Below are 17,909 nucleotides of genomic sequence, written 5' to 3'. Positions count from 1 at the left end.
TTAGCAAATGGCTGCAATATAACAAAGAGTGAAAAATTTAAGGGGGTCTGAATACTTTCCGTACCCACTGTATATATATATACATATACAGGGGTGCACATAAGTTTTTCAGCCTGGTTCTACTAAAAATTAATAAAATTAATAAACTAAATAATAGTGTGATAATATTGTGGGCATATAGGACCTACAATAATGTACTGTATTTGAAAAATAATGTGTTTTTTGAACATTAAAGCATGTCAACATATTCTGTTACACCAAATACACAAAATAATGATCTTTAAAAAAGCATCATATGACCCTTTTAAAATCAGCAGGCTTTTATATTGGCGGGTTGCCGGCAAAGTAAGTATATGCGCTTCCGGGTTTGAAGCTGCCGATCGAAGATCGTCAGTGAATGAAATGTCACAGTTTTGCATTGTGCTTTGAAAAAAACGGCAGCGGATAGCCTAGATTTATGCTTTCGGAACAGAAATCTTATACAGTACAGTTTGTCGATCTAAAACGGTGATTGTGCATTAACAGCTGTCAATCATGTCGGTACGCAAATGCGCTGTCAGAACTTATTTACAAAGCGCATTTTTTGTTTTGGTCGCACCTGTGGACTACTTATGTGCACCCCTGTGTGTATATATATATATATATATGTATATGTGTGTGTGTATTTGTTGTTGTTATCATTATTTTATTTATTTTTGTCATAATCGAGCAGCTCTTGTCTATCATCATTTATTCCTTAGTTAATGTCTGTTTGATTAGGTTCCTCAGAAGGAAAAATCTGACAGTATCATAATTTTTACTTCTGTTCTTATCTTTTCAGTATGGGCGGTACATCAGAGCAGTGGTTAGACAGGAGCATGGCCTGCCGATGATGACCGAGCTGTTGTCTCATGGGAACGACCGTGTGGTCAGAGCCATGTCCGGAGCCTTGAGAAACCTGGCCATTGACGCTCGCAACCGTGAGCTGCTAGGTATGCGAGCAAACAATACCTGTTAGGCCTTCGTATTTGTGTCCATTCAGTGTTATTCCCATCAAATCGTGTACAAAAAGCCATATTTGTACAGTCCCAATGAATGAATCCCAGTGTATTTTACCCTCTTCCTCTCTCTGTGTAGGGAAGCATGCAGTGCCTAACTTGGTGGCCAATCTGCCAGGCGGTGGTCAGAGTCAGCCTGCGCGGGCGCTCTCAGAGGAGACTGTGGTGTCTATTCTCAGCACTATGACGGAGGTGGTCGGCTCCAGCGTGGATGCGGCCAAAACCCTGCGCAGCTCCCAGGGAATCGAGAGACTGGTGCTCATCAACAAAGATAGGTATGTATAAGTGGTTTTTAATAACTGTCCGGTCAAATTGGAGAAACCTGGAAGAGGAACAAGTATGCCAAAACTGCAAATGCCCAATCCTCCGCTTTCCCTTTTAGCAACCGTTCAGATCGGGAGGTGCGTGGCGCTGGGCTGGTGCTGCAGATCGTGTGGGGCTTCAAAGAGCTCCGCCGCACACTGGAGAAAGACGGCTGGAAGAAAACGGACTTCATGGTGAACCTTAACCCTCCTAACAACACCCGCAGTAACGGAGGATACGAGGACAGCACCCTGCCGCTAATAGACAGGGGTAAGACACAACACATTCCTGCTGAATGCTCTGTAGTGTGTTTAACACAACAAACAGATGTTTATCGGCCGCATGGACATACAGGATACATCTTCGTGTTTCTGAGATCTGACTTTGTTTGGGTCTCTTTGTTAGGGGGCAAACAGGACAGAGACATGATTCCTCTTAATGACATGGGACCAGGTAAAAAAAAACATAATTTATTCTCATAGTTTATGGTTATATACACAATGTCTAAAATGAACTTTTAGCCACATTTTCCAGTGGTGGATTAGGTTTTCCCAATTCTCATTTTCAACACTTGTGTCTTTTACTTCAGCTTGCACTTTAAAATTAAATATATTATAAAATGTTACATATGAAGTATATAAAAAATGTTAATAGTAAATATCATGTGCATCAAGATTGGGGTTGGTAAATTGTTTTTTTTAAATGTCTTTCAATTAATGCATTTAGGATGCATTTATTTTATCAAAAATGCAGTAATAACAGTAATATTGTGAAATATTGTACAATTTAAAATGACTGTTTTCTATTTAGAAGTGTAATTTATTCTTGTGATGGCAAAGCTGAATTTTCAGCATCATTACTCCAGTCTTCATTGTCACATGATCTTTCAGAAATCATTATAATATGCTGATTTTAAAAGAATGTGGTGAAAAAGAAATAGTAAACACGCTTATAGTGTTACAAATGATGACTTTTGATCAATTCAGCATCTTTGCTGAATACAAGTGTCACTTTCTTGGGAGGAAAAAATCCCCCAACTCAAAATGCTTTTTATCTGTGGTGCCAGACGCTTACTCTACGCTAGACCAGAGAGGACGGAGAAACACTTTAGACGACACTCTGGATCGCTCTGACAGAGAGCCACTTCAGGTAACACACCTGCAAGGGAACATCCACTCCTGAGCAGTTACACACAACAAACTAAACTTCCCTCACAAGCAATTCAGCACACCAGACATCCCAAAACCCACACACTACACAAGCTGAAACTTATTAACCTACTGTGATTTCACTAATAATACTAAGAGGGGTCTCACCTCAACTAACTCTCTCACACGCCCCTCTCCTTCTATTATCACTCACCTCTTCTTCAATGCCTTTCCCTTTCTTTTATCCTCTGTCAATCTCTCTCTCTCTCTCTCTCTCTCTCTCTCTCTCTGACTCTCAGGGAGGAATGTATGGGGAGAGGCGGGGCTCTTTGCCTCTCTTGGAGTCTTATGATGGTTAGGCCACTCCCCCTCCCCCCACTCAGTGCATGAGCACGCATGGTATGTGTGTCCACCTTCTGCATGGCCTTCATGTGGATATTTAAGTGTATGTGTGCTGCTCAGTGTATTTGTGGTTCTAACCCTCATTAACTGTATTTTGTTATTCTATACTTGAGTGGAAATGGTTTTTACTAACTTCTGTAAATCTCGTCCAGTGTTGGGGAAGCTTCTTTAAATTTGGTTTAGCTTGTAGTTGGAAAGCTATAGTTGAATTAAGCTACAACTACTGAAGTGCAGTTAGGTATACAAGCTGCTTAGTAAAATAATGAATTTATTTATCATAATGTATTTTTAGAACCTTATTTTTACAACTGGGGCCAAATTTGTTTCATACAAAACTAATGATCTCAAATAAGAAGACCGGTTTAAGTTGCACACAATAAACAAATTAAAGTGAATTTACATTTCAAGAAATGTCAAAATAGAGTGACAGCTATATGTGTGAGTGTATGTATATAAATTGGTGCTGTCAAATGATTAATCGCGATTAATTGCATCCAAAATAAAAGTTTTTGTTTACATAATATATGTGCGTGTACTGTGTGTTTATGTATATATAAATAAATACACATGCATGTGTATATATTTAAGAACATTTGTTTTTATATTATATTTATATATAATATAAATATATGCATGTAAATACATGTAAATATTTTCAAAATATTGACTGTATATGTGTGTATTTATTTATTTATTTATATATATATATATATATATATATATACATACATACATACATACATGTATATACACGCATAATAAATATACACAGTACACACATTATGTAAACAAACATTTATTTTGGATGCGATTAATCGCGATTAATCTTTTGACAGCACTAATATAAATAAAATAATAATTATATAATATTTTTCTTCACTGCCTTTCTGCAGTGAAATATTTAACAACTAAAGTCGAGGTAAAATGGACTCAATTTGAAATGTCTTTTTTTTTTTTTTTTACATTTCTTTTTTTAAATTTTTTCAACTAGAGCCATATTTATCTGGTGCAAAAACAAGGATGTCAAATAGGATGACAGCTTTAAATTCAAACTTTAAATTTAATATTTAAAGACTAAAGATTTAAAAACTATTTAATATTTTATTTTTTACTTTTTACAATTCATCAGCTTTTTGTGCAATTTAATCTGCTTTAATGAAACAAATTTACAGTGAACAACTAAAGTAAAAACATTAATGACTGAATGGTCAATATTTCACTGAAAATTTATTTTCTTTTTTTAATGTATTCTTATATTAGATTTTTCATTAGAGCTCTAATTAATCTGGTGCAAAAACAAGGATATCTAATGGGATGACAGCTTTAAATGTAAACAAATTTACAGTGAACAACTAGTCAGAAACAAACGACTGAAAAGTACATAAAAAAACAACAATTCTCAAAAATGTTCAGAAAACAGCTCAGCCAATGTCACGTTCCATTAGTAGGGTTACTACTTTTCAGTCAGTTACTCCCCAACACTGATCTCTTCCTCTCATGTGTCCACTTTGGTCACATGACTGATGTTTCAGTGGTTGTATCCGTCATCACTTTGCCACGTAAAATGGGTGATGTGAATGGTGTGATGCACACAAATTCCCATCACAGCTCTTTGATGACACATTACTGAATCATTTCCCTTTGTTATTAGTAAACCTAATATAAGCGAGTACCACGTCTGACCTTCACGTCTCATCCTGTTTCTGTCCACAGAAAAACTGATCGTGTGCATCACCCACCGTGAGTTTCCTCCTCCTGCCTACTGTCCCTGCTGAGCCTCTGATCTCATCACTTACGGGACCATTGCCACTAATTGCAACGACCCTTCTGTAGTTTTCAACATTCTCATGTTGTCACTCTCATGTGATTGAGAACAGCCACTACTTCAAACGGACTCTTTTTATGTCAAATAATGGAAACACTAGGGACTACAAGCTCTATTTAGTCACATCCGCAGCTTATTGAGCTTTATAAATCATTTCCGTATTATTTTGTTTTTGTTTTTTGCTTATACATCTATTAGAACACTAGCATAGTATGGCGTTGGTGTTTTGATTATTTTGCTTCATCCTGCTTTGTGGTTCACATTGATAAAAAGGTAAAGCCAAATTGCATCAGTCATATGCGGCCTGCAGAAAATAATGTATATAGAATTTTTCGGTAAGTTTTGTGTCTCGTTGATGCATTGCAACAGGCATGAGGCCTATTTTTTGTCGTTTTCTGAAAGCACTAGACGACCACCAATTCCCCTTAAGTTATCCATCTGTGGTTTTTGTGGATGGTCTCGTGGAGTGTTCGGTCTCTAGGAAGTGGTTGTTGTGAACGCGTGGATGAAGCATTAAGAGGCAGAGGGATATTTGATTGGGAGATTTGTTTTTGTTGTTGTTGTTGTTTTTAAACCAGTAGCATTCAAGAAAGTTCTCTAGTGGTAGGTGAGTATAGTTTTATTCATTCAGTTGTCAAATTTGCAAAGCATTCCAGAGTGGGAAAGCTGGTTTGAGATGATGTATTTCCCCCTTTGTTTTGTTTTTTAAAATTGTCACTGACAACGATTAGCTTCTGTTTGGGAACTCAACAGTTCCTCACTCTTCATTTATAATAAGTACAATTAAATAGCCACAAAAGAGAAGATAAAAAAAGCCTTTAACTCTGAGACAAATTGTAGCCCTGGACTTCGATCTGTCTGAATATAAATGAATGTGTAAATATGACCGTGTCTCACAAATCCACTCTGCATACTTGGAGTGCCTCGCTTGCTCAGCGCGTCGTTTGAGTGTGTGTTTGTGATGAGCGGTGAACAGGGACGTTTGGCCACCCTTCTGCCTCTTGGTTTCAGTGCCTGTCTGTGTAGAGAGTGAACGAGTGTACATTTGAGGATGTATATGCATTTTTTTTTTTTCTGAGATCCATAAGTACAGTGCTCATTTCTTAGACTGCATAATTAAAAATGCACAGTAAGTCTGTTGTAGATATTTACTGAATGGAAACTTTAGCACTAGGGGTAATGGATGTTTTTTTTTTTTTTTAGAATTTTTTTTCCCCCCCCAATGCCTTTTTAATTCCCTGTCTGCCAATCTGCAGTCCAATCCTTGGAGACGCTACAGTCAGTAAAGGAAAGGTCGGCTGTTGACTAAATGGATGTGAGCCAGAAGTCCGAGTCCTGATAAAGGAGGCTGTTCACGAGTTCGAGGAATCAATCGATTGTTCAGTGTTGAGGGAGGCAGATAAATGAATCTTTTAATTACAAGAAAATCGCATCTCTTTCGGCAGGATTTAGCCAGATTTTGATTCTAGCTTGATGAGAAAATAAGAGAGATAAAATTAAAGCACATTTAACTATATATACCAGAGAATATTTGTTAATTTTAATTATTATTTTTTTCTTCTTGGTTTTTGTTCTGTTGCTCTTTCTTTTCTATATTTTATGATTGGGGCTGATTTAGTTTTTCTGGGGTGTTGTGGGTGAATGCATATGCAATCAGTTTTATTTTTTAAATAAATGCATTTACGGTTTATACCTTTTAATTAAAGACGAAAGGAAAAATTCTTTGTGTCATGTGCCGTCAGTTGACATGTTTCTGCAACACTAACATGTGGATCTTGATTCATAATTCCTATATTTCAACACTTTACCTTTGGTCTTAAACGTTGCACCTTTCTCTCATGGATTGAACATGTAACGTAGCAATACCGTTTTTTTTTGTTTTTTTAAATAAAATGATTTTTTTTCCAAGGTTCTGACAGTGAATTTTTGTGTGGTTCAAAGAGTGTTTTAACACATTTAATACATTCATTTGATTAGAATTCTTCATTTTTAGAATATCAGTGTAATGAAGTAATTGAGAAATGTAATATATTTTACCATATACAGCCTAGCTGCTTACTGAGAAATATGTTTGATGCACATGGTATCATTATTCAATTGATTCAACTTCATGGGAGTTGTTCTCTAAAAAAAACTTTTTACAAACTAGTCAAGACAGTGTGAACTTAACATGCTAGTTGTCATCTTAAATTACTTGAAAGTAACTAAACCAGTGGTTTACAACTTTTTTGTTGAATATTGTCCACAGCAATGTTCCCATCCCTTTTTACCAAAGCATTTACACGAGTTTTCAAGTGATTTATCTCATAATTTCTACCTAATATTTTAGTGTCCTTTGCATAACTAGACAAAGTTGTGTTATAAAAATGCCCAGACTTTTAAGATTTTATTAATTAGGCTACAGGATCTTTCTAGATCTAGACATCACGTTTCTTAAAATTAGGCTACCTCATATGTCCAGGGATATTTTCCAGACGGAAAGAGAAGAGGAAAAAACAGCTTGGAAGGAGGTGAATTTAAAATGAAGCTAAATTATGTTGGTTTTTAGTAATTGTAGCTGGTAATAACGCTTATTTGAACTATTTTAAGCCATAGTGAGCCCCCTGCTCAGAACCACTGATACAAACCTAACTTCACTCATTTTAATGAGACCACATTGAAGAGAGCTATTAAACCAATAAATGCAGTTATGGAAATGTCCGATAGTCTTATTTTTTTACTTTGGAAATGTCTTTAATTTATTAATCTTCGTCAGATTTCAGTTGCACAAGTACACAAGAACAAAATCATAAAACTGCTGCGGTTTTAAACGAATCGTTTGAATGAATAATTCAACAGACTCTTTCAAGATGCTCACCCATAGCGCCATCTACTGGCGTAACTGTGCAGACAGGGCCACTGAACAAATCCGTGAATGAATCTTTTTGGTGAACGATTCAAAAGATTCGCGTGACTGGAAATCTCTCTTCTAGAAGATGAATGGAGCTAGAGAGAGTCGCTTGACTTGAGATGATTTGTGATGCAACGGCTCACGTGTCCTACAGATCACCTGTGTTTGCGTATGTAAAATTATTTGTGTCAATATTGGATTATAATGTGGTGTCGTTTTAGCAAGTTTGATGAACAACGTGCACTTAGCGTTTGAAAACAAGACGGCTGTGCAGTCTTAATACCAGATGAATCCTCGCGATATCAGGCTCAGTTGACCTTAGAGATTGAGAGTATGGCTGAGCTAGCCTTTCTTTGCCATTTAATACCAAACAACATGAAGACGTTGAACTGAGATCACAATTACCTGACGTTCATTGTTGGAGAGAGATTGGTGTACAGACAGAAGATGTGAATAGCCAGGAAAGTGAAATCGTTTCTGAGCCATTAAGGATACAGAGCAGTACTCTTCCAGTGCAAGTCTGTGGCTTATCGGAAGCTGATTTGTCATCATTGTCATTACTTGATGAAGCTAGTCCAACTGCAGGTTTTAATCGGACCAGTAATGCCACTGTTCCTTCCCTCGCTGTCGTGACAGAAGCATCTGTAATAAATCATCATAAAACAAAGGCTAAGAAGAGGTGGAAAATGGCAAAGAGAGAAAGCCAATTAAAAAAATTAACTCGCCAGCAAATGAATGTTTCAGGCAAAAACTTCCAGAAACTTTTAGAGGCAGATAACAGTGCTACTGCTGAACAAAAGGAGGCCAAATTGGACCAGCTTAAAGTTAGGATAAAACTGAGGAGGAGCGGAGCTTGCTGGGAGAGCAACCTTCTCGTTTCTGTCCAAGGTGAGAGCGAGAAGAACCCAGAAGAAATGAAAGAGTGTGGACTTCAAACTCAGGTAAGGATTTATCTTTAAATCTAAATTTATAACACAATTTAGACAAATAAAGCATAGTTTATATTGATGTATTGAAATATATATATATATATATATATATATATATATACACATCCTGAAAAAAAAAATCATTGTTTCCACAAAAATATTAAGCTGAAATATTTTCACACACACACACATATCTATCTATCTATCGCAAAATTATTCAACCCACTTGACCTGTAAGACATTCTGCTGCTGTGAACAAAAATGTATGAAAAAAGTTCAACCAAGGCATCACTAAACTATAATAGGAAAATTATGAATTCACATTTGAGTGATTCTCAGTACGTAAAATAAAATAAAAAATCAAATTGGCTCTAAACATTCATGCACAAAATTATACAACCCCAACTTTGTAGAGAATCTTTTTACATTTAATAACCTCCAAGAAACGCTGCCCCTAATTGCCCCATTCCTTGCCTGAAAAAGCTTTCAGATCACTGATATTCTTTCTTCAAATTCCACCAGATATTCTAAATGAGATTTAAATCTGAAGACTGAACTGGCCACTTCATAAAAAATATTCCAGAACTCCACAGGTCTATCCAAATTAATTTTGTTAATTAAAGTCAGCTTTTTATATTCTTTTTGATCAAGAGAGGTGTTCAGCAAGATGTCCCAACTTGAAGGTCATGCTTGTTTGGTGTTCGTCTTATACTCTTCATTGTCTTATACTCTTCATTGATTTTCTCCCCCCTCCTTACATCAGGTCACCTTGCAGGTCTTTGGTAGTAAAATGAATGTTTTTCTCAGTTGCTCTGATCAAGTATTTTATTCCCTTTAATGATATTGTGCTTTTTCTTCAATGCCCTCAAAGGTTTTCAGATATAACACATTTTAAACTTATGAATACGTTTGCCAGCTGTGTCTCTACAACTTTCAGTGACTTGAAATCTTCTTGTAGCTAATCAAGTCAAGTGTCGTTGTAGTTTCCAACGGCTTAATTGTGTTTTAACACAATATTGCACCCTACCAGAGAAATAAGTGACTTAAAACAGCAATGTTGAATAGGGGTTGAATAATGTATATGTATATGTGTTCATTTCATAATTTTCTTTTTTCTGACTAAAGAGCTGCCCACCTAGCGTACTTCCTGGTCAAAGTCTTGGAACTCTCACCCCACCGACGGACCTGCCTATTTCACCCTCCAATTCTTCCACGCATGCCTCTTCAGATAAATGTCTTCGTACTCCACACCACGTTTCTGTCTCCTCCCCTTTGGAAATACCAACTTTATCTTCAAGCCCTCCCCAAGCAGATGAATCTGATGAACATATTGCAAAGATGTTGGATGATATGTTGATGGATTTAAACATCCTGCCATTGATTCCAATAGACAGAAATCTGGATGAGCAAGAGCAGCTAGGTCCTCTTCAGGATCCAAAAGGTCAGCAGAGGGCTGCTGAGGCCTCTGCTCAAGGTGCTTGTGTTTATATACAAAGCTGTGAGACAGAGATGAGGGGATCTGATGTTAGCAAGACAGCAGTACCAGATGGGTCACCAGGACAAAGAGATGAAGGTAAAGCATCATCTTGAAATGTCTTGGGTTTGTGGTAATTTAGACCATGCATGTGTACATTCATTATGGTGGGGTGCTCCCAGCTTTCTTTCTCATGTTTTTAGTATAGCACTTACATTCATCAAACATCCAACATTCTCAACTCAGTACTCTTCACATGCTTACTTAACCCAAACAGCATGTGATATGATTGCCTTAGTCTTTGGGTCAATGAAAAATAAGAGTGTCCATGATAAAGAATATAAATAAAATCTGGCTTAAAACACAAGTGCCAAGATCTTAGAAATGTACTCTGATTTCATGTTGGTTTTCTATAGTTTCCCCAAAATTCAGTGAAATGTCATGTGGTGCAACCATCAAATATTAACACTTAATACTTTACAAGGTAAAAAAAACTGTCATCATGGTTTATAATTCATAAATATGATATTTATGATATTCTCTGTGATATTATTTCCTGTTTTATGATTTTTTTAATGATTATTTTTATTTATTTGCATGTTTGAGTTGATTTTGTAGACAATTTTTTATTTTTTTTCAAATATTACTACACAGTAAAGCAATTTTGTTCAAATATTTTTTCTAAGATATAATAATGATAATAATAATAATTCTTTCTTCATTATATCAGGACAGTTGTATCACCTTGACATTTTTGTCCCAAAAATATGTTTTAAGTTATTTGAAATGTGATGAATTTTTTTATTGAATTTTTTTTATATGTATATATGTCATTGAGTACTTTATTCCTGACTTTACTCCTTGTTTTTTAGACCACTCAGGCTTTCAGAATCAGTCAAGATCCAATACATTCGTGACTCAGTCACCTGGACAGGACGACTTGAACAAAGATAAGAATCTGGCAGCTGGGGCAAGAAACTCCACCCCCTCACTGGTAGAAGACTTGTTTTTAACCCTAAAAGCCACAGCTGTCCCAGCTAACCCTTCTCCGGCCGCAGGTGAAATGCCAAGCCTTGGTATGACCAGCATACTGGACGACAGGCCAGAATTCAAACTACTACGATGCCTTTCCCCCCTTGAATCAGATAAGGGAGACTGTGATGTTCCTACACAAGAACCACCACACAGACAGGACCTAGAACTGCAAAACCTTCCCTTGTGGCTTTCTGAGTCACCACTGGAATTGGACTTCCCTCTAAGCTCGATGATTGATTCCTCCTACCCACGTCCACAGCCTGACCTCATCGCCTGCCAAAATCGATCGTGCCCTGACCTTGCAGAAAAGCAAGAATTGAAGACTTCCTTTATACAAGCTGATTTAACGAGTGGGAGTAGTTCAAACACCATTCAGCATGATGTGAAAGATGCTAGTGAGCACCCAAAGCAGAGAAGGACGAGAAGACGGAGACTCGCAACTCAAAAGTCAGAAGTGAATGGGGATACAAAGTGTCCAAACCTAGAAAATCAGGATCAGGTTCAACCGAGGATATCAAAGTGTGATGATCCCCACTGTGAAGATGTTAAGCCATCAACTTCTAACGCACGTAGAGTCAGTACCCGCATAAGCAATGCAAACAGAAAAGCAACTGCAGGTGTGAAGAGAAAAAAAGAAATTTCTTCACCTATCAGAAAGAAAATGCCTCCATTGAACACTGACAGTGAAAAACATGAAGATGTTTTACCTAAACCAAAATACACTGGTATTGTGAAACGTGGTCGTGGTAGACCCCCTAGGTCTAAAAACACCGCTGTAGCTCACATGTGCAACAGTGCAGAGAAATTGCCCACTTCAGGACAAGGTGATTGTGAAGTGGAAAAAACTAAGAAAGACAGTGAGGTTGAGCAGGGTAATAAGCAAAAACCAAATACACAGCAGGAGAAAGACTCAACAGAAATGGAAGAAGCAGATGTTAACAGCAATTTTGCACAGACAACGCTGAATTCTCACTTAAAATATGCTGGTCAGGCAAAAGGACCAAGTATCATTGATCAAATTTTCCATCAGACTCTTCCGAGTGTTGAAAGCCTCGCTTGTAGGAGTTCTCTGAATATTGATCAGCCGCTAACATCAAGCCTGCGAGACACCTCTTTTAGCCTTCAAAAATTCCAAGGAGGGAAAAGTGAAGACGAGAGTAGTAAATTAATGATGAATAGCAGTGAAGTGCTCAATAAGGGCATTTGTGGTAAGAAAAAAGCAGAGACGTCTCTGCTGATAAACGAGAATAAAGACATGAAGGTATCTGACAAGCAAGTAGGGTCACCGTTGTCATGTGGAGACATGCTAGATAACGTGACATGTTCAGTTAAAGACGGAGAAACTGCCACTGGGGAGAACTCAAGTAGACAAGCCAGTGTGTTACAGAATAGTGATTCCCAAAACGAGATGGGAAAAGACATTCAGGACCAAATGACTGTGATTTCGGTGCCGTTAACAGCTGAGGAGGACATAATGAAGGAAATGATGACGCCGGCTGATGATGCTGATCGTGCCAAGTCGCGCACAGAGAAAGATTGTGATGTTTCTACCAATGAACTGACAGTGATGGAGGGAATAGAAATGAATTTCAGTACGAATCCTGGTAGTACACCAGCAGAACATCGCAGAGATGAACAAAACCTGGAAGATACCGTTTCTAATGAGTGTTCATTTGAGGTGACATCAGACATCATGGACAAAGGCGTTCAGGAAGCACAGGGTGTTGTTAATACCCAGGATGTTAGCTGTGTGGCTGATTGTTTGGAGAAAGAGGAGGATTTAGGTAGGAACCAAGAGGTTCAGATGATTGAAGAAACTATGGAGGGAGAAGAAACTGAAGTTCTGGGGGCAAATGAGCTTGTGGAGGAACATGCTCTGCCTTCTTCAGATGATAGGTGTTGGGAAACCACCAATGGCTGGGATGATAATGATGAAATGAATGAGGAGGGGGACCAGTACAGTGCTGGGAAGATTGATGAACAGACCCTACTGGAGGAAGATGAATTGAGTAAAGGACACATTGCAAGTGCTTGGACTGCAGATGATGCATCAAACAGAGGTAAAAGCTAAACTTAGAACATTTTTGTATACTCTGTTATTAATAATCCATATTCCTGATTTCTGTTTTGTCCTCATAGCTCTGACACTGAGAAAAACAGAAGAAATAATAATCAGAGATGCTCCTTGTGTCCAGACTGAAGTATGGCTTCAGTCAAACTATCAAAGCCCCAGAGTGTGCAGTGAGAATATCTCAGCGGTGACGTCCAATTCAGAATCAGCAGATGAAGAAGATATTGAAGTAGATGTTGTCGATGAGTCTGTAGAAGATCCGTTAGGGCTTTTGGCGGCTAGACAGTTTGTCACACTGGCTATTGAGTGTCTAATGGAGCAAGAGGATGAGTTGGATGCCACTGAAGAAGAGGAGGTAGATGTCACTGGAGAAGAGACGGAGTGAATTTTTATGTTCATGTTGAGAATACATGTTTCGCATTTTGAAATCAATAGCAGATGTTTGAACCAAGTTCTTAACCCAAGGTTTAATATATCAAATGGTGAGAAGAATTCTCTCTTTTTTTTGTCAATTTGACATTACTTATGTGAATTAGCCTATAAATTCATTCAATTTATTTTGGATTGTCTCATACATGTATAAAGTTACATATTAAAATTATGTAAATTAAAATCAATTTATATAAGTTCACATTACACTTTTGTATGTGTGCTTTATTTAAAATATATCACGATACCTATTTGGTGTAATTATTTTAATCTGACTTTGTGTGTATCTTTATTCTTAAACAAATTAAATAATTGTGCAAGTGCAAAATATAATAACACAAAGTAAAGCATAAAATGGCTTTCCCAATGTGAAAATATTAAATTCCCTCGAAATATTAGGACATTTGAAAGAATGTGGTAATATTCTATTGGCATAGTTATAAAAGATTCTATCAGTTAGAAATTTTGAGAACGTGGTTTCTATGAAATTTGAAAAAATCTTTATCCAGTAACTGGAAGTCATAGGAATTTGTAAAAAGATGCGAGAATGATGATAACAGCGAGATAAAATAATAGTTAAATTAAGAAATAAAAAAAACTATAAATGTAATAAAAGGGATATTGTCATTACACAGAATACTTTAAAGGGGTCATATGATGCGATTTCAAGTTTTCCTTTCTCTTTGGAGTGTTACAAGCTGATTGTGCATAGATAAGATCCCTGAAGTTGCAAAGACTAAAGTCTCAAAACCAAAGAGATATTCTTTATCAAAGTTAAGACTCTGCCACGCCCCCCTAAAACGGCTCGTTCTAACACGCCCCCACATATCTACCTCACTATATGGAAATATTTGCATAATGCGCCCAAATGTGCACGCAAAGAAAGAAGGCATGGTTTCAGTAACCGCAGTTAGTGTTGAAGCAACCATGTCAGGGAGACGCTGTGTGTTTCTAAACGAAAGCAAAAGCACTTTATTTGGCCTACCAGAAGTAGATGCATTTAGGAATCTTTAAGATCACTTACAACAGAACAGCAATGCATTTTATGGACGACCGTTTCGTGAACCTAGGAGAGGAGGTAATTCTGACTTTGCTATGACAATCTGGCGCTTCTGAATCAGCTACTGTAAGTATGTTTTGTTATTAGTTTAAGTATTTGCTATTGACTGTTCAAATGCAGAGTTTTGCGCATCATGTCTGTGTGTGTGTGAGAGAGAGAGAGAGAGACAGCGTCACATCACAGTAGAGTCAGCTGTCTTAACCGTGGCTTGTGTACTGCAAACACATACCAGCTTCATCACTGTGTCTGTCACGCGACTCTGTTCCCCTTTCGGGCTTGAACTGATGGTAAAACTAATGACATTATTTACTGTCTTTACATTTATTTTGAAAGATGAAGCTCGCGATTATGGTAAGGGGCGTTACATTTCCGACGAGTGCTTGCGGTGTTCGGCCAATCACAATGCACTGGGTCAGCTGGCCAATCAGAGCAGACTGCGCTTGTCAGAAGGAGGGACTTTGTAGAAAACGAAGCGTTTGAGAGAGGCGGGGCATAGAGGACCTACAATAATGTACAGTATTTGAAAAATAATGTGTTTTTTGAACATTAAAGCATGTCAACATATTCTGTTACACCAAATACACAAAATAATGATCTTTAAAAAAGCATCATATGACCCCTTTAATCGAAGCATAACTTCGTTTATAAATGAAGACGCAGCGGAGCAAACAGCGGTGGGTTTGAATAGAAAACTTTATTGTCAGCGGAAGTACCAATTTGCTGGATGGATAGGATCCACGTGGGTACTTCCTCCGGTCAAGCGCGCTCACTGAAGGTTAAAGCAAGCTGTCAGAGCTCTTTGTTGAACGGGACCCACGCGTTGTCCGGTGGGTTTTTAGCGAGGGTAAACCGAAAGGTCATTTGCAGAGATGGACCCCATGAAAGCGCAGCAGCTCGCCGCGGAGCTGGAGGTTGAAATGATGGCAGACATGTATAACCGGTATGAAGCCAACGGTGGTCTGTAAATGTGTAACAGCATGCTTTCTGACAGATTACTTACGTTCTCGTCATCTGACATACGAAATCTATGGACTTTAGTGGGTTACGCTATTGAATAGTATATTGTAGGTGCAGCGTGGTACTACAATCAGTGGCAGGCTACACGTTTTGTAATGTTATTATTATATCTTATTTAGACACCAGGCTTTGCTCAGTATCACATTCGATTATTTAGAACACGACAGAACCTGCCTTTTGCTATACTATGTGACATGCAGTAACATTAGTCGTGACTTCATCTCCTGTCGCACTTGTGTCGTCAGAATCCTTGTCAGTTTAATGCATTCAGTTATTTAAGCAGTTTCACAGTCGTCTTCCGTTCATGTAAACTATTTTTGTATCATCCGTCATATCAGTAAAGTTGTATTACTATTATGTACTTCAAGCTGTATGCACTCAAATATAGTTAAATGCATCCTGTATATAATCGTACAGCTCGAATCATGTTCACCTTTTCTGGCCTCCGTCAAAGCAGACAGACCAATAAATTTGAGTATATAAAAATCTCTCAAACTGTTAGCCTGTGCCCTTGAGATAGGCGTCTTAGATTTGTATAGTGACTGTTTTTGCAATTAGCAGAAGCACTTTATAGCAGGTGACCTTTTTTTAAAAATAAATTGTGTTAAATGGCAAGTACTGTGTGCAGCACAGCCTAAACTGTGTTTTTAGGAAAATTAAAAGTTTCCATGCATTGCATTCATTCCTGGTATGTAGCCTGCTGTTTGTAGTAGGACTGCAATATTTATTCTGATAATGATTAATCTGTCGATTATTTCTCAGTTAATCAGATGAAAAGGCAGATTTTATTTTGTGTATATATCACATCTTATAAACTGAAGGCTATGAAAACACATCGCAAATTTAAAAGTTAAAATTAAAAATAAGGAAAAAAGAAAAACAAAAGCACAGGCTAAATGTTAAGTGGTAAGAGTCTGAATCTGAACATAGTAATTATATCTATACCCCATTACAATATTCCCTTTACTGTTACTGCTCTCATAAAAATACAATTACTTGTGCTACATGTAGCAATTTAATTATACATTTAACATCAAAATATATATTTTGCTCTCATAAAAATACAATTACTTGTGCTACATGTAGCAATTTAATTATACATTTAACATCAAAATATATATTTTATTCAGAATTACTTCAGACATAGCAGCTCAATCTATATCCATTTCAGTTGGGTTTTGTCCATAGAAATGCATTATTCATTACTGTATATTGGCAAGACTGGATGTTTTCTGGATGTTCCTGCAAATGCGATTAATCGATCAAATTTGTTGTCCCTTTTTTTTTCTTAGCGATTTTTTTTTTAGTTGTTGTTGTTGATTAATTGTTGCAGACCTAGAATGTAGTCTCTACAAAATAATGGCATGAATTAATAAAGATTATAGTACTTGAATCATTCATGAAGATGAACATTTCTGTGTTTCAATTAGATTATACATTACATAACCAAATGTGTATGATCTCATTTGTCCTGTGCCTTTTCCTCATGCAGAATGACCAATGCATGTCACAGGAAATGTGTTCCACCTCATTACAAGGAGGCAGAACTTTCAAAGGGGGAAGCTGTGTGTCTGGACCGCTGTGTCGCCAAATACTTGGACTTGCATGAGAGACTTGGTCGGAAACTCACTGAGCTCTCTGTTCAGGATGAGGAGGTGATGAGGAAGGCCGCTGCAGGCACTGGATAGACCTCCTACAGACTCTAAGGGTGGGCCAGAAGGCCTGTGGATGGGGTTTATGGGAGAAATGGGCACTGTGGACATCTAAAGGGGGAAATCGGGCAGCATGGCTACGGATATAAACAATATAACATGAATATGAACAATATTGTGACAAATATTGATCCATTATTAGACATGCAACTAAAAGAACAAGACTTTTGGAAGGAGGTGGGATATATTTTGCCCTACGAGTCATTGATGGTTTGTTGGCATGAACATTATTAACATCACAGGAATAAAGCGTTTGTCTGGGTAGGGAGATTTGTGAAGCATTGTGAAATTATGTCCTTGTGAACTTGTTTGAGACTTTTTTTTATGTTGTCACTGATCATTGTAATTTCTGACATTCTCTGAGTCATTTTACAAAGTGTACCTTTATTGCGCAATAGAATTACAATGTTTACCATTCTGTTTCTCTTCTGACTCTTTCTTTAAAATGAGCAAAAATTAGCATGTGTTATTATATAAAATTGTATTATTTAATAAAATTGTGTTAGGATGGTTAACTGACAGTTGAGAATGTAGTTTTTATTTATTTATTTATTTTATGTTTAAAGAGGATTAATTT

General features: G+C 37.2%; 3 protein-coding genes across 5 annotated transcripts in view; all 3 read left to right on the top strand.

The window, feature by feature from the left end:
- Nucleotides 1-6,259, top strand: part of LOC107730519 (catenin delta-1-like) — a 28,477-nt gene extending 22,218 nt beyond the window's left edge. For 2 of the 3 annotated variants that reach the window (XM_016541367.1, XM_016541366.1), the window contains 7 exons: nucleotides 821-971; nucleotides 1,117-1,312; nucleotides 1,420-1,610; nucleotides 1,746-1,793; nucleotides 2,407-2,489; nucleotides 2,788-2,887; nucleotides 4,604-6,259. In XM_016541367.1, the coding sequence (XP_016396853.1) occupies nucleotides 821-971; nucleotides 1,117-1,312; nucleotides 1,420-1,610; nucleotides 1,746-1,793; nucleotides 2,407-2,489; nucleotides 2,788-2,847 (729 nt within the window). In that variant the 3' untranslated portion in view covers nucleotides 2,848-2,887; nucleotides 4,604-6,259. The remainder of the gene's footprint in view (nucleotides 1-820; nucleotides 972-1,116; nucleotides 1,313-1,419; nucleotides 1,611-1,745; nucleotides 1,794-2,406; nucleotides 2,490-2,787; nucleotides 2,888-4,603) is intronic. The other variant, XM_016541368.1, reaches the window with a different exon arrangement.
- Nucleotides 6,260-8,069: 1,810 nt separating this feature from the next.
- On the top strand, nucleotides 8,070-13,499 carry LOC107730496 (uncharacterized). The gene is made up of 4 exons (XM_016541338.1): nucleotides 8,070-8,546; nucleotides 9,660-10,107; nucleotides 10,881-13,103; nucleotides 13,183-13,499. Exons 1-4 carry the CDS (start codon nucleotides 8,292-8,294, stop codon nucleotides 13,497-13,499), a joined length of 3,243 nt encoding a protein of 1,080 aa, XP_016396824.1. The 5' UTR covers nucleotides 8,070-8,291.
- Nucleotides 13,500-15,283: 1,784 nt separating this feature from the next.
- On the top strand, nucleotides 15,284-17,751 carry timm10 (translocase of inner mitochondrial membrane 10 homolog (yeast)). Its single transcript, XM_016541360.1, has 2 exons — nucleotides 15,284-15,543; nucleotides 17,113-17,751. The coding sequence occupies exons 1-2, from the start codon at nucleotides 15,473-15,475 to the stop codon at nucleotides 17,306-17,308; spliced, it is 267 nt and encodes an 88-aa protein (XP_016396846.1). The 5' UTR covers nucleotides 15,284-15,472; the 3' UTR covers nucleotides 17,309-17,751.
- Nucleotides 17,752-17,909: the final 158 nt, after the last annotated feature.

Source organism: Sinocyclocheilus rhinocerous, unplaced genomic scaffold, assembly GCF_001515625.1.
Source record: "Sinocyclocheilus rhinocerous isolate Xijiao unplaced genomic scaffold, SAMN03320098_v1.1 scaffold1570, whole genome shotgun sequence".
Taxonomy (NCBI): domain Eukaryota; kingdom Metazoa; phylum Chordata; class Actinopteri; order Cypriniformes; family Cyprinidae; genus Sinocyclocheilus; species Sinocyclocheilus rhinocerous.
This window is presented reverse-complemented; position numbering and strand designations above follow the sequence as displayed.